The sequence below is a fragment of the Myxine glutinosa genome, chromosome 3 (assembly GCF_964187855.1).
Source record: "Myxine glutinosa chromosome 3, kmMyxGlut1.1, whole genome shotgun sequence".
Classification (NCBI taxonomy): domain Eukaryota; kingdom Metazoa; phylum Chordata; class Myxini; order Myxiniformes; family Myxinidae; genus Myxine; species Myxine glutinosa.
Genome location: NC_136263.1, coordinates 36,275,560 through 36,288,859, shown reverse-complemented (window position 1 = coordinate 36,288,859; position 13,300 = coordinate 36,275,560). Strand labels below are relative to the sequence as shown.

Here is a 13,300-nt window from a genome sequence, read left to right as displayed (position 1 = left end):
TCCCAAAAGCAATTGGCCAATTTTATCACTAAAGCATAACAAACCTTGGTGTGCAGGAAATTTATACAATACCAGCGGCGTTGCCCCGTGATGTCCTAATCCTGTTGGCATTTTGAAGAAGTCAATTTGTTTTTTGTTTTTAAATATTTTTATGGGTGCCTCAAACACTTCCCGAAACCAACTAAGGAAAATATATATTTAATGTTATAATATTACACACACACTAATCAGGGATGATTTAATATTACCTTTCATATAGCTACAAAGGCTCAGGCACCTTGGAGCGATATTTTAAAATCGAAAAAAAAAAAGATCGAATTTTTTGTTTTTCAAATTTTTCAAAGAAAACGTTTTTGTTTTTTTTTGCCCCAAACACCCCCAGGCACTCACTGATGAAACTCTGAAAGATTGACGAAGGTCCGTTCAGCCATCTCTGAGAAAAATGGCGACACACAGACAGACAGACGGTTCAGACAAACGGCTCTCTTATAGTTTTGATCTAGGAGGGCATCCTTGTGACAATATGACACCCTCAACAGTAGAACATCTGCTACCCATTTTTGATAGGCTGGTATAAGATTCTTCATTCTTTCTCCCATAGACATGTGATCCATGGTTCTTTCAGAGGTTTTAGCGTTTGTGTTTCCTAAAATTAGCATTCTGACACATCCCACGGTGACTCAAATGGTTCAAGCTCAGGGCTCAGCACTCGCCAACGAGATATAGGGATGTTGCCTCCACGAATCCAATACATGGTGATGTAAGCAGTTTTGAAAGGTGCATTGTTGAGTTAATACAAGTAAGGCCATACACCTTGGAACTCCACCAATGGAGGTAATGATCTGTCATCATAACAATAGGACAGAGTCCGCCTGGTCTTGGCTTAGCGGTTAGGGTGCCGGCTTAGGATCCTAGGATCCTGGGTTCGAATCCCGGTGTCTCACTGAATTAACGCCAGGGGGGTTGACTCAGCCTGTCAAATTGAGTACCAGCTCACTGGTAATTCCCTGCATGTTGCAAAAGGTGACCAACAGGGTTGGCGGCAGGAAGGGCATCCGGCCATAAAACAATGCTTCAAAAAAGGGGACAACGGTGCCCAAAAAAAGGCCAACCTCTGCTCTGTGGGGAAAAATGGCCTCTAAAGGTGGTTCTTCTTCTTCTAATAGGACAGAGTCCAAACAAACAAGCAAAAACACATCCAAACCATTGTCGATTCTCAAGACCCCTTTGCATTAATAGTAACTGAACAGTACTATAATCGAATCAGAAATGCAAACCAAATCGCAATATATATACATACAGTGCATTCAGAAAGTATTCAGACCCCTTCACTTTTTTAACATTTTGTTATATTGCAGCCTTATGCTGAAATCGTTTAAATTCATTTTTTCCCTCATCAATCTACACTCAATACCCCATAATGACAAAGAGAAAACAGGATTTTAGAAAGTTTTGCAAATTTATTTCAAAAAAAGAACTGAAATATCACATTGACATAAGTGTTCAGACCCTTAACTTAGGACTTAGTTGAAGCACCTTTGGCAGCGATTACAGCCTCGAGTCTTCTTGGGTATGACGCGACAAGCTTTGCACACCTGGATTTGGGGATTTTCTGCCATTCGTCTGTGCAGATCCTCTCAAGCTCTGTCAGGTTGGATGAGGACCGTTGGTGGACAGCCATTTTCAGGTCTCTCCAGAGATGTTCGATTGGGTTCAAGTCAGGGCTCTGGCTGGGCCACTCAAGGACCTTCACAGAGTTGTCCCTGAGCCACTCCTGCGTTGTCTTGGCTGTGTGCTTAGGGTTATTGTCCTGTTGGAAGGTGAACCTTCGGCCCAGTCTGAGGTCCTGAGTGCTCCGATTCAGGTTTTCATTGAGGATATCTCTGTACTTTGCTCCGTTCATTGTTCCCTCAACCCTGACCAGTCCCCCAGTCCCTGCTGCCGAATAACACCCCCACAGCATGATGCTGCCACCACCATGCTTCACCGTTGGGATGGTATTGGGCAGGTGATGAGCGGTGCCTGGTTTCCTCCAGACATGACGCTTAGAATTGAGGCCACACAGTTCAATCTTGGTTTCATCAGCCCACAGAAACTTGTTTCTCAGTCTGAGAGTCCTTTAGGTGCTTTTTTGCAAACTCCAAGCGGGCTTTCATGTGTCGTTCACTGAGGAGAGGCTTCCGTCTGGCCACTCTGCCATAAAGCCCAGATCGGTGGAGTGTTGCAGTGATGGTTGTCCTTCTGGAAATTTCTCCCATCTCCACACAGGATCTCTGGAGCTCAGCCAGAGTGACCATCGGGTTCTTGGTCACCTCTCTTACCAAGGCCCTTCTCCCCCGATTGCTCAATTTGGCCGGGCGGCCAGCTCGAGGAAGAGTCCTGGTTGTTCCAAACTTCATAAGAATTATGGAGGCCACTGTGCTCTTGGGAACCTTTTATGCAGGTAAAAATTTTTTGGTAGGCTTCCCCAGATCTGTGCCTCGACACAATCCTGTCTCTGAGCTCTGCAGGCAGTTCCTTCGACCTCATGGCTTGGTTTTTGCTCTGATATGCATTGTCAGCTGTGAGACCTTATTTAGACAGGTGTGTGCCTTTCCAAATCATGTCCAATCAATTGAATTTACCACAGGTGGACTCCAATCAATGTGTAGAAACATCTCAAAGATGATCAAGAGAAATGGGAGGCACCTGAGCTAAATTTCCAGTCTGAGGGTCTGAATACTTATGTCAATGTGATATTTCAGTTTTTTCTTTTTAATACATTTGTAAAACTTTATAAAATCCTATTTTCCCTTTGTCATTATGGGGTATTGAGTGAAGATTTATGAGGGAAAAAATGAATTTAAACGATTTCAGCATAAGGCTGCAACATAACAAAATGTGAAAAAAGTGAAGGGGTCTGAATACTTTCTGAATGGAAGAACCACCTTTAGAGGCCATTTTTCCCTGTAGAGCAGGGGTTGGCCTTTTTAGGGCATCATGGTCCCCTTTTTGAAGCAATGTTTTATGGCCGGATTCCCTTCCTGCCGCCAACCCTGTTAGTCGCCTCTTGCGACACACAGGGAATTACCAGTGAACTGGTGCTCAATTTGCCGACCTCGGAAGGATGACAGGCTGAGTCAACCCCCCTGGTGTTAATTCAGTGATTGACCGGGATTCGAACCCAGGATCCTAGGATCCCAAGCCGGCACCCTAACCACTAAGCCAACACCAGGCTTATATGAACCATGAAGAATTAAACTTTAAATGATTAAAATAAAACGCAGATTTTATCAAAACCAAAATTCAAAGTGCTGTGCAGAAACTTCTTTTCCTGTAAACATTTTCAACCAAAACACGATTAATAAAGTCTCGTACATCTTTACCACCTCCTTCAAAATTTCCCGTTTTTCCTTCCTGAGAGTTTGCTTCTGTATCCATCTTCTCCAACCTGTGCATCTTCCCCTACCCTGTTGCTGTTGTTGTTTCCCACCTCTCTCTACTGTTCCTTTTGTTCTGTTGAGTCCTGATCCGTTCACAGTGTCCTTGTATGGCTTGGTCGTATATCCTGCGGGTTGGTTTATCCTGAGTGAAGGATTTCTGAATGCACTGTATATATACATATATATATATATATATATATATATATATATATACATTGTCATGTCAGGTAGTTGGAGGGTAGGTGGAGCTCTTTAGCCTTGGTCGGGAGTACACCTAAGAGAAGGAAACTGATTGCAAATCCCCCTACTGCCTTGCAGAGTGTGTCTCTTTAGAGTTTAGACAAAGGCGAGGTCTACATCTGATTCTGTGGTGGCGTCAGGAAGGGCATCCGGCCACAAAAAAAACATGCCTCAAATATGCCTTTTAGCGAAGCAGCCACGAGGTGAATCACAGCTTCCACACTCAAGCATATGGAAACGGCAGTAAAACGATGGCACCGATGACATATCAAGTACTAGTACTGTACTTACACAAAAGGCAAAAACAGAGAGGTACCTGCATGTGAAGAATGCAAATAGAAACCAACAAATGTAAAAAGAGAAACAAAAAACTGGAGAATACCAAAACGGAGATGATCCCCTTGTGTTTTTCCTCAACCAGATCACAGATGATCCGATTGTCAAAGTAAGAGACGGGCTCCCACTATGGAAAAAGAAAAACAAGATAGCAATGGGAAAACTGGACAGAATATGAGCACAAAAAAAAAAACTAGAATGGGGCACTCGGTAGAGCGCGTACCTCCGCCAGGTGAACAGTTTACATTTGGTATCCTACTGATAGGCCGGATCTAGATTCGGACCTGAACCAGAATCGAATCAGCTTGTTCTTGTCACCTACCCGACTCATCCACCATGTTTCGTCACAACCTGTCCAACACTTGTTGAGATACCATGCTACATATCGTTTTTGACCCCGTCTCTCAATGGTGAAAAATCACCGTTAAAACTCTTGTATCAGGATCCGGATCCGGATCTTCACTAAAATCTAACAATTTCGTCCTTGGCACACAACCAACCTGTCCACCAAGTTTTGTCCGAATCCATCAACAATTTTTGAGATATCCTGCTCAGACAGACAAACAGACATAGGTGAAAACATAACCTTCGTCCACCTTTCTTGGTGGAAGTAATAAGAGCTGATCAACATTGAAATAACGATGTTAAATACTCAATATATGAAAGTAGGTTATGTGACCTGTGCACACCTCAATCCCCTCGGATTCGTATTCGTCCTGCTCAGAGCGCAGTGTCAATTCGATGAAAAGCTGTTGCAACTTTTCATTGCAATAATTGATGCAGAACTGCTCAAAGCTGCAAACGAGTACCAAAAAGATAGTGGTTAGTTGGAATGAGTTATCATCATATATTTACTCCTCCGCACACCTTTTGTTTTAACCAACCATACCTGTTCTGTTGGAAAACTTCAAATCCGTATATATCCAGTAAACCAAACAGGGTATGTTGGGATTTTTCCTAAAGTGGGAATGTGAAAGAATGAGAGCAAGAGCAAAAATCAATATGATACGGTAGAGAGATGGAGGAAGAGCTGACAATGAGGCATTTCCAGTTACACAGTGAAATTAGACACGGCAGGAGGCCATTCGGCCCATCATGCCTGTGCCACATCAACACCAGATCAATTCCACAGTCTTGGATGATGACTTGCTTCACTCATGCAAACCTAAGTTTTAGTGGATTAATTATACAGGGCCGAATTTAGGAAAGGCGTTTAGCGAGCGTCTTGCTACCACGTGGCTAACCCTTAAACGCTGGCAAAAACATATTTGTACTCGCACAGCAAAACGCACGTCTAAACAGCAATTTACGAAGGGAGATAAACAGCCATTTAATGTTGCACGTCTAAACAGCTGATTAGCCTGTGAAGCCCCGCCCATATCTCCCACATCCAATTGAAATGATGCACCTGCACAGAATCAAAGCACCACGGACAATTGTTGGAAGGGATTCAGCACATTTCTCGTTATCTTAGGTTGATCCAGGTCATCTTGCATTAGCTTCAGCAGCCAACAAAATGATTCTTCCGAGAGATCCATCCCTCCTTCCCCTCATCCATCCCTCCTTCTCCTCCTCCTCCATCTCTCCTTCTCCTCCATATATCCTCCTCCTCCATCTCTCCTTCCCCTCATCCATCCCTCCATCCACTCTTCCATCCCTCCATCCACTCATCCATCCCTTCATCCACTCTTCCATCCCTCCATCCATCCCTCCTTCCCCTCATCCATCCCTCCATCCACTCATCCATCCATCCCTCTTTCCCTTCACCCATATCTCCTTCCCCTCATCCATCCTTCCATCCCCTCACCCATCCCTCCATCCATTCATCCATAAACAACATTCTTGATCTTGATCGAATGACCTAACCTGTTGCATATCGCTGGCTCCTTTTCTGTCCTTGAGAGTTAACCGCTTCCGGTACTTATAGTGTAGCAGCATAGCAAACCTGTTGTGCATTTTGTGATACAAGCACCAAATTTGGCACAAATGTACATTAATATGTTGCGAACATTTTCAGATATTGGGCCACTTGAAATTCCGTAATTTTTTTTTTCAATTTTTTTCAAATTTCGTAATTTCAAATTTTTCGGGTGACACCGTCACAATTTCGGTCTTCGAGGCCGGCCGATATAGTGGGGCGGCTTAGCCCAAATATTCAAAAGAATTGTGCATTTTGTGATACAAGCACCAAATTTGGCACAAATGTACATTAATATGTTGCGAACATTGTGTGGTCAGCAATGAAGACGAGAGTCTGAATTACATGTATGCAAAAGACCTTGTGAACCAGTGAAGCAAATACACGGGTAAGCATGAATTAAATCTAGGGCATGATATAATTTCCATGATGTTTACCTCTACACTCAATGGTGGAAGGAGGTAATGTTTTGATCCCAGCTTGTCTGTATGTCTGTTTGTCTGTTAGTCCAAAAAATTCCAGACAAAGCTTGTAGTAGTGGTAGTTGTAGTGGTAGTGGTGATAACAGAAATTGTTATATAGAACTGACCTTATATTATTATTATATGCAGAAAATAACTTCATTTCTATATGCCCTGCAGTGGACAGGTTAATTGGTTTATGCACTGAAGGGGTCACCCTGGTGTGCACTGCTGTGTTCTGCCTCACTGAGTTGTTCAGGTATGATGTACTCAGCACAAGCTTCCGGTCGGCCCGGAGGTGGGGGTGCGGGGCCTGTCACGGAACGTCAAAACAAACGGCCTGCCGGGGCCGCCCAAAAGTCGGGCGTGAGGGGCGCGTCCACTAATGGAACGCCTCTCGCTTCCCAGATCGAGGGCCACGTGGTCAGGAGAACCTCGTCCCTTCCGGTCACACTTTGCCTATCGGCCGGCCTCGAAGACCGAAATTGTGACGGTGTCACCCGAAAAATTTGAAATTACGAAATTTGAAAAAATTTGAAAAAAAAAATTACGGAATTTCAAGTGGCCCAATATCTGAAAATGTTCGCAACATATTAATGTACATTTGTGCCAAATTTGGTGCTTGTTTCACAAAATGCACAATTCTTTTGAATATTTGGGCTAAGCCGCCCCACTATTACGTGCACATATTCTATCGCTGGATCATGTTTCTCACTTGGCCTCAGCGGGCCTGATTCATTCCTTCATCTTTATACTTTCCACCTTATGTTTCTCCGCAAAACTGTTAATTTAAACATCATAAACTCGTATGGAGTTCCCCCCTTCTGCTTCCCCCCAAAAAGCCCCTTGTGTTGAGCATCTTCATGTGTTTCTGTGATATTAAAGGATCGTGTTCCACGTGGTTGGTTCCTTCCTGCTTTCCGTACTCCTTGCCTTCCTCTTTTTATTTCTTCTCTAATCCACACCAAGTAAATCGGTAAAAAAAAATCATATTCAAAACAAAAGAAAACAAGCGTTACGCCTAGGTCCCCCGTCGGTGAAGTGATGTGAGTTGACAAAGTGGAAGACGCAAGGCGGCCATCTTGGATTTTGACGTGGCGACCCGATTTTCAATAGCGTTCTCCCTTATGCGTAGATACACCCACGCACCAGATTAGAAGTTAGTACTTCGTTTATTTTTCAAGATATTCCTCTCACAAGGTTCAGACATACATGGCGGCGGCCATCTTGGATTTTGACGTGGCGACCCGATTTTCAATAGCGTTCTCCCTTATGCGTAGATACACCCACACACCAGATTAGAATTCGGTCCTTCGCTTTCGCACGCACGGACGGAGGGGAAAACCATAGTCCCCCTTTCGCTCCGCGGTGCGACGGGGGACAACAAAACTGACTTCTCGCTATTTTTCTGTCGATACCCCACTCCACTCTTCACCTTCCTTTCTCCCTTATCCTTATTCTTTCTAAAACTAGGGCATGCCCGTACTATATATATATCTAAAAGTATATCCCCCCCCCTCTATTTACATGCAATGGTTTGGTCCAAAGCTAACGGCTTGCGAGTACGGTGACAATCCCCCCCCCTCTATTTACATGAAATGGTTTGGTCCAAAGCTAACGGCTAGCGGAGTTTGGTAAAGAAATCGCCATAGCGTGCACAAATGCGCAGGAAAGCGAAAGAATCGCAAATTAGTTTTAATTAGTTTTAAAACATAGTTTAACGCCAACATAGCGGCAACATAGTTTGCCAACGTGAAATAAATGAATACGCTCTCAAATGTGCCAAAAAAAAAAAAAAACGCTACCCGTACGCTCTACCCCGCCCGTACGCCCGTAAACAAAAAAAACAACGCTCTTCGCTTCCGCCCTTCGCTCTGACTGAATTGGGAGAAATAATGCGCATAAGAAATCGAGAAATTATTATTTTCTCCGGAAGAAATCGAATTACGTACCGTAATGGCGCACGCGCTGGGCTCAGCATCAGCTCGCTCTCACATCGGCCACGCCTACGCAATAACGCGTTCTGTGATTGGATGCCGGAAGTGCAGTCCTCACTGTCCGGAAGGTCGCAAATCGCAGTTACGATGAATTGCAAATTAGTTTTAATTAGTTTTAAAACATAGTTTAACGGCAACATAGTTTGCCGACGGGAAATAAATGAATACGCTCTCAAATGTGCCATCCGAGGCAGAGTGTGTTCGCCACGTTCGGCACACGCGATAGCTCGCTGCTCTCTGATTGGTTGAATCGTTTTTTGGACATAGCTCGGTAAGTAATTGTCCGATTAATATGAAACCTTGAAAAGGCACATCCTCGGGTCCCCAGCAATATACCTGGCAAGTTTCAAGTATATCGGACCGGTAGTTGTCGAGAAACAGCGGTCACAGACAAACAAACAAACAAACAAACATACACACAGAGATTACTGGAATTATAGATAGATAAGCAAATTTGGTTTTCCATCCATTCATTACTTTAATCCAAATCATCCTCTCCTCTACGATTCACTCATGGTCGTCATGCTGTCTTCTCACATGACATATTGCGAATTTATTTTCCGGTTATTCATCCCGTTAACTCCCCCTCCTCCGAACCACCCCACCCTTCCACCAAGCTCAATCCAGCTTTCTTCTCTCCCTTCCTGGGTCGTAAATAGGTCTATTCATCATCAACCATACAAATACAGTAACGCCTTCCTGAAAACATTCAATAACACCTTTTACCCAAGCGGTGACGTGTGTGGTTGTATTGCTGATTGAGGTATCCGACGATGGAAACAGTTTTGTTGTAAATGCAGACAAATGCATCCTTCCCCATCAACACCCACCTCCCCTCCTCCCCTTCCTATTAACTCTGCTCTTACATCTGCCTACGCCACCGACACACCTGTGGCCTGGTCCCACAACCCAAAGCACTCCCTTTACCGTCTCTCCTGTGTTCCCAGTCGTGCATCACATGACCCTTTCCATCTGATCCACTAACAGAGACTTGAGCTCCGATATCATGGGTTTAATTAAACCTACGGGCTTCTGCTTCGTCTCCAGATGTTATCTTACAGAAAGGTTCCTTTCACAGGATGTCCTGGACTTGCTCATCTTCCTCCCCAAGTATTCTTGTGTAGAAGCAAGGCCCGTGATGGTGGCATTGTTGGAGTATACTGTACATCAGAAGCCCCCTTTCCCATAGTCACTGCCCCACATTGTGTCTTCAAATCCCTATGGAATATCTCTGGATCCGGGTCCATCTCTTTCGCAATGCATTGTCTCTGTGCAAGGCCTGCTGCCCTCCAAACTGAAATGACTGTGTTTGGAGCTACTCATCTAAATTTAACTCCCTCCAATTCCCTATCCTAACTTTCTCTTCCTAATCTGTTATCATACAACTGTTCCCATTCCAGCTGTATACTGGCTTGATATCCGTCCTCACATATCGAGCCACATCTCCACCTCCAATGGTTTTCCATCGAATGCCTTTTGTGACACTTAAGGCCTCACCCAATTTGTTGGATTCCCAACTTATATTCCCCATACTGCTGCCACTCTCTCATGCTAACTTAATTGCCTTTCCATCCAAACTTTCGAGTTCTTCCTCTGCTCTCCTTGGCACCTCAATGTAATGTTGAAAGGATATGTCTCCCTCGTGGTGTTCAAGAATCCACCAATGTACTTGAACTATGTATCTAGGAGTTCAATCAAGCATATTGGTCTGGCCTGCATTCCACAATCTCTTCCAATGACTGATCATCACAAGAGACGTAGCTCGCTTCCAAAAAAATTGGGGGCTTGAGACCTTGCTTCATGCATGCAACCCGGGTTATTTTTTTCCTTTTTTTCGGGAGTGATTAAGGGAGCTGTCAGTTTCCTATACACCGGCCAAATAAAGGTACGTGTCAGGAGAACGTGTTGCGTGCTTGGAACAAGATCGCCCGTGGGGCGGGTGCTCCGCTATTCATTAGAAAGTGGCCTATCATAGCCTGTACGACCTAATCATTGAGAGTTAAATATAAGCCGAGGGGTTAAAAGAGATTTGGTGCACAGCAAAAAACATTCGGGGCATGTGCTCCATGACACCCCTAGTAACTACCTTGTCATCTCTGGCCATAGACAGTGCCTGGGACTCATTTCTCAACAGGTTGACAGCCTTATAGTTTTTTTTACTGCATCTATTCTAGTCTGTGTCCTCTTGCACTCTCATCTCTCTGCCTAGCACCCCGTGTCATTCTGCTCTTCCAAGAGCCTTGTACAAAGAAAAAAGATATCCCTGAGTGGGCTGATGGTCATCTCTTGATGCTATAGTTCAGACCTATGCTGATTTGGGGGAATCCCCCTGGAAGCCTCGCTGAACCCCAGGAGCCCCCCAATCCGAAATCAGAAAATCTAAGACCGAGCAATCATGCGGACCAGCGAGTAGGAGGGCTGTGTCAGGTTTCAGAGCAATCGGTTGGTAAATAAGGAATGAGTACGGATCCGAAGTTTGGGGGGTAACAACCGCCCCCCTCCCCGGAGCCCCCATAATCCAAAATCGAAGCTTGAGTAATTGTACTGTCTTGTATTCATGAACAACCAGCCCAGTGATAAAGGAAGAGTAATCAAAAATAGCCAAAAGTTAACAGACTATGGGACGGACGGATGGATATCTGGACATCACGACCCATTTTATTTGAGATCCATAATGTCATCTCTTCGAGTTTGAGACAAGATGACCTCATAAAAAAAAGGTCAGATCAAAGAATATCTGAGGGGAGTTGGAAAAATAGCATGTAACCAATGTACCTTGTTTCCAAGAGAGCCGTTGATCTGACTGACCAACCAGTTGAAAGTTCTACCATATATCGCCTTCGACAGAGCATCCCGTGCAAAGATGACTTGTTCTGCACTCAATGGCGTCAGTACCTGGTGGAGATCGGAAAGAAAGAAAATGACAAAATATAATTTAAACAAGTACAGATACATGCAAAGTACACCGCCCCCATGCCAAAATAAATAAATATCCTCCAGTGCAGCATTGCTGGGGCACCTGGCGATACCACCGTGCAACACATAGAGATGGTATTGGGAAGGAGAGGTGTACAATAATTGATTGATTAATTGCATAATTAAAATCAATAAATAATAATCGTAAAATAATTTCTTTATCAATTGGCTAATAGTGTTTCATGAACCACCAGTGTTTCATCCAAAGCTGTAGCTTTTCGAAAATTAATTAAATTAATCAATCCAAAATTAAATAATTAATTGATTAATCAATAAATAATAAATAGACGAATTGATTAATCAATAAATCAAAAATATCCTTTATTGCAACATCACTTGGTCACTGTCGTGTCCAAATATCAGCTTCCTAGCTCAAAAGGTGCCTGAGATATTACACAGATGAGAAAGAAAATAAATAAGTGATTAATAATGAAAATAAATAAATAATAATGGTAGAATCATTAAATTATTAATCAATTGGCTACTACAATACCAAAACCACCACCGTTTCATCCGAACATGTACCTTAAAAAAAGTCATTAATCAAATAATTAGATACTTAATTGATTAATAGACTAATCAATAAATAATAATCGATCAATTGATTAATCAATAAATCAAAATATCCTTTATAGCCACATCACTTGGTCATTGCCGTGTCCAAATATCAGCTTCCTAGCTCAAAAGGTTCCTGAGATATTGCCCAGATGAGAAAGGAAATAAATCAGTGCTTAATCGATAATAACTAAGTAACTCATCAATTAATTGATTAATCAAAAAACAAAAAATACCATCTTTGCCAAAGCACTTGCTAACTACGTATTTGTGTCGAAATTTCAGCTTCCTAGCTCAAAAGATGGCTGAGATATCACCCGGCCAAAAAATAAATAAACAACCGGAGTGAAAACTGAGTACTACCTTTCAGCGCGCGTCATTGTCAGGTTCCCTTCGGTGCCCGGCAATGACGTCATGCAGCGCCTGGAGATGTCATGTCTGAGATGTCATAGGAAAGGAGCGGTGTACAAAAACGGATACAGAGTCAAAGAAGCATCTTGCTATAATTCACCAAATGTCCGTCTGTCCGTTTGAAGGTACCGCAAAAACGGCTCAACCGATCGCAACAATATTTTGGGTGGGTATTCCTGGGACCCCTGGGAGTAAAATAGGCTATATTGTTTTTCCAATTTTTCCAATTTTTCCAAACACGATGGAATAATATTTACCGATATGAACAGTGATGTGGCCTTTATTGAAATTCTACAAATACTGTTTAGATTTTGATGAGAATTATGAACCTGCTGCGAATGTGGAAGTGGACAGATGACGGCAACAATATTTTGGGTGGGTATTCCTGGGACCCCTGGGAGTAAAATAGGCTATATTGTTTTTCCAAGTTTTCCAATTTTCCAATTTTCCAGTTTTCCAAACACGATGGAATAATATTTACCGATATGAACAGTGATGTGGCCTTTATTGAAATTCTACAAATACTGTTTAGTTTTGATGAGAATTATGAACCTGCTGCGAATGTGGAAGTGGACAGATGACGGCAACAATATTTTGGGTGGGTATTCCTGGGACCCCTGGGAGTAAAATAGGCTATATTGTTTTTCCAAGTTTTCCAAGTTTTCCAATTTTCCAATTTTCCAGTTTTCCAAACACGATGGAATAATATTTACCGATATGAACAGTGATGTGGCCTTTATTGAAATTCTACAAATACTGTTTAGTTTTGATGAGAATTATGAACCTGCTGCGAATGCGGAAGTGGACAGATGACGGCAATGCGCGGGTTTGATAATATCCAAATACAGCCGACATTCAATCGTAATGTTAAATCGTTAAATGTTAATCTTGTTAATCGTTTTGTTGAAGTATCAATTGATGATTGGAATTGAGTGAATACAATTACGATTTTGAATTCGTAATTGTATTCACCCAACCGTATGG

The 13,300-nt window shown here is 42.9% G+C and overlaps 1 protein-coding gene across 3 annotated transcripts in view; it reads right to left on the bottom strand.

The window, feature by feature from the left end:
* The window catches only part of MYO1C (myosin IC), a 156,742-nt gene that overhangs the window by 37,245 nt on the left and 106,197 nt on the right, over positions 1-13,300 (bottom strand). For all 3 annotated transcript variants that reach the window (XM_068111088.2, XM_068111087.2, XM_068111086.2), the window contains exons 10-13: positions 11,150-11,269; positions 4,888-4,955; positions 4,688-4,793; positions 4,045-4,125 (exon numbers count right to left, since the gene is read on the bottom strand). In XM_068111088.2, the coding sequence (XP_067967189.2) occupies positions 4,045-4,125; positions 4,688-4,793; positions 4,888-4,955; positions 11,150-11,269 (375 nt within the window). The remainder of the gene's footprint in view (positions 1-4,044; positions 4,126-4,687; positions 4,794-4,887; positions 4,956-11,149; positions 11,270-13,300) is intronic.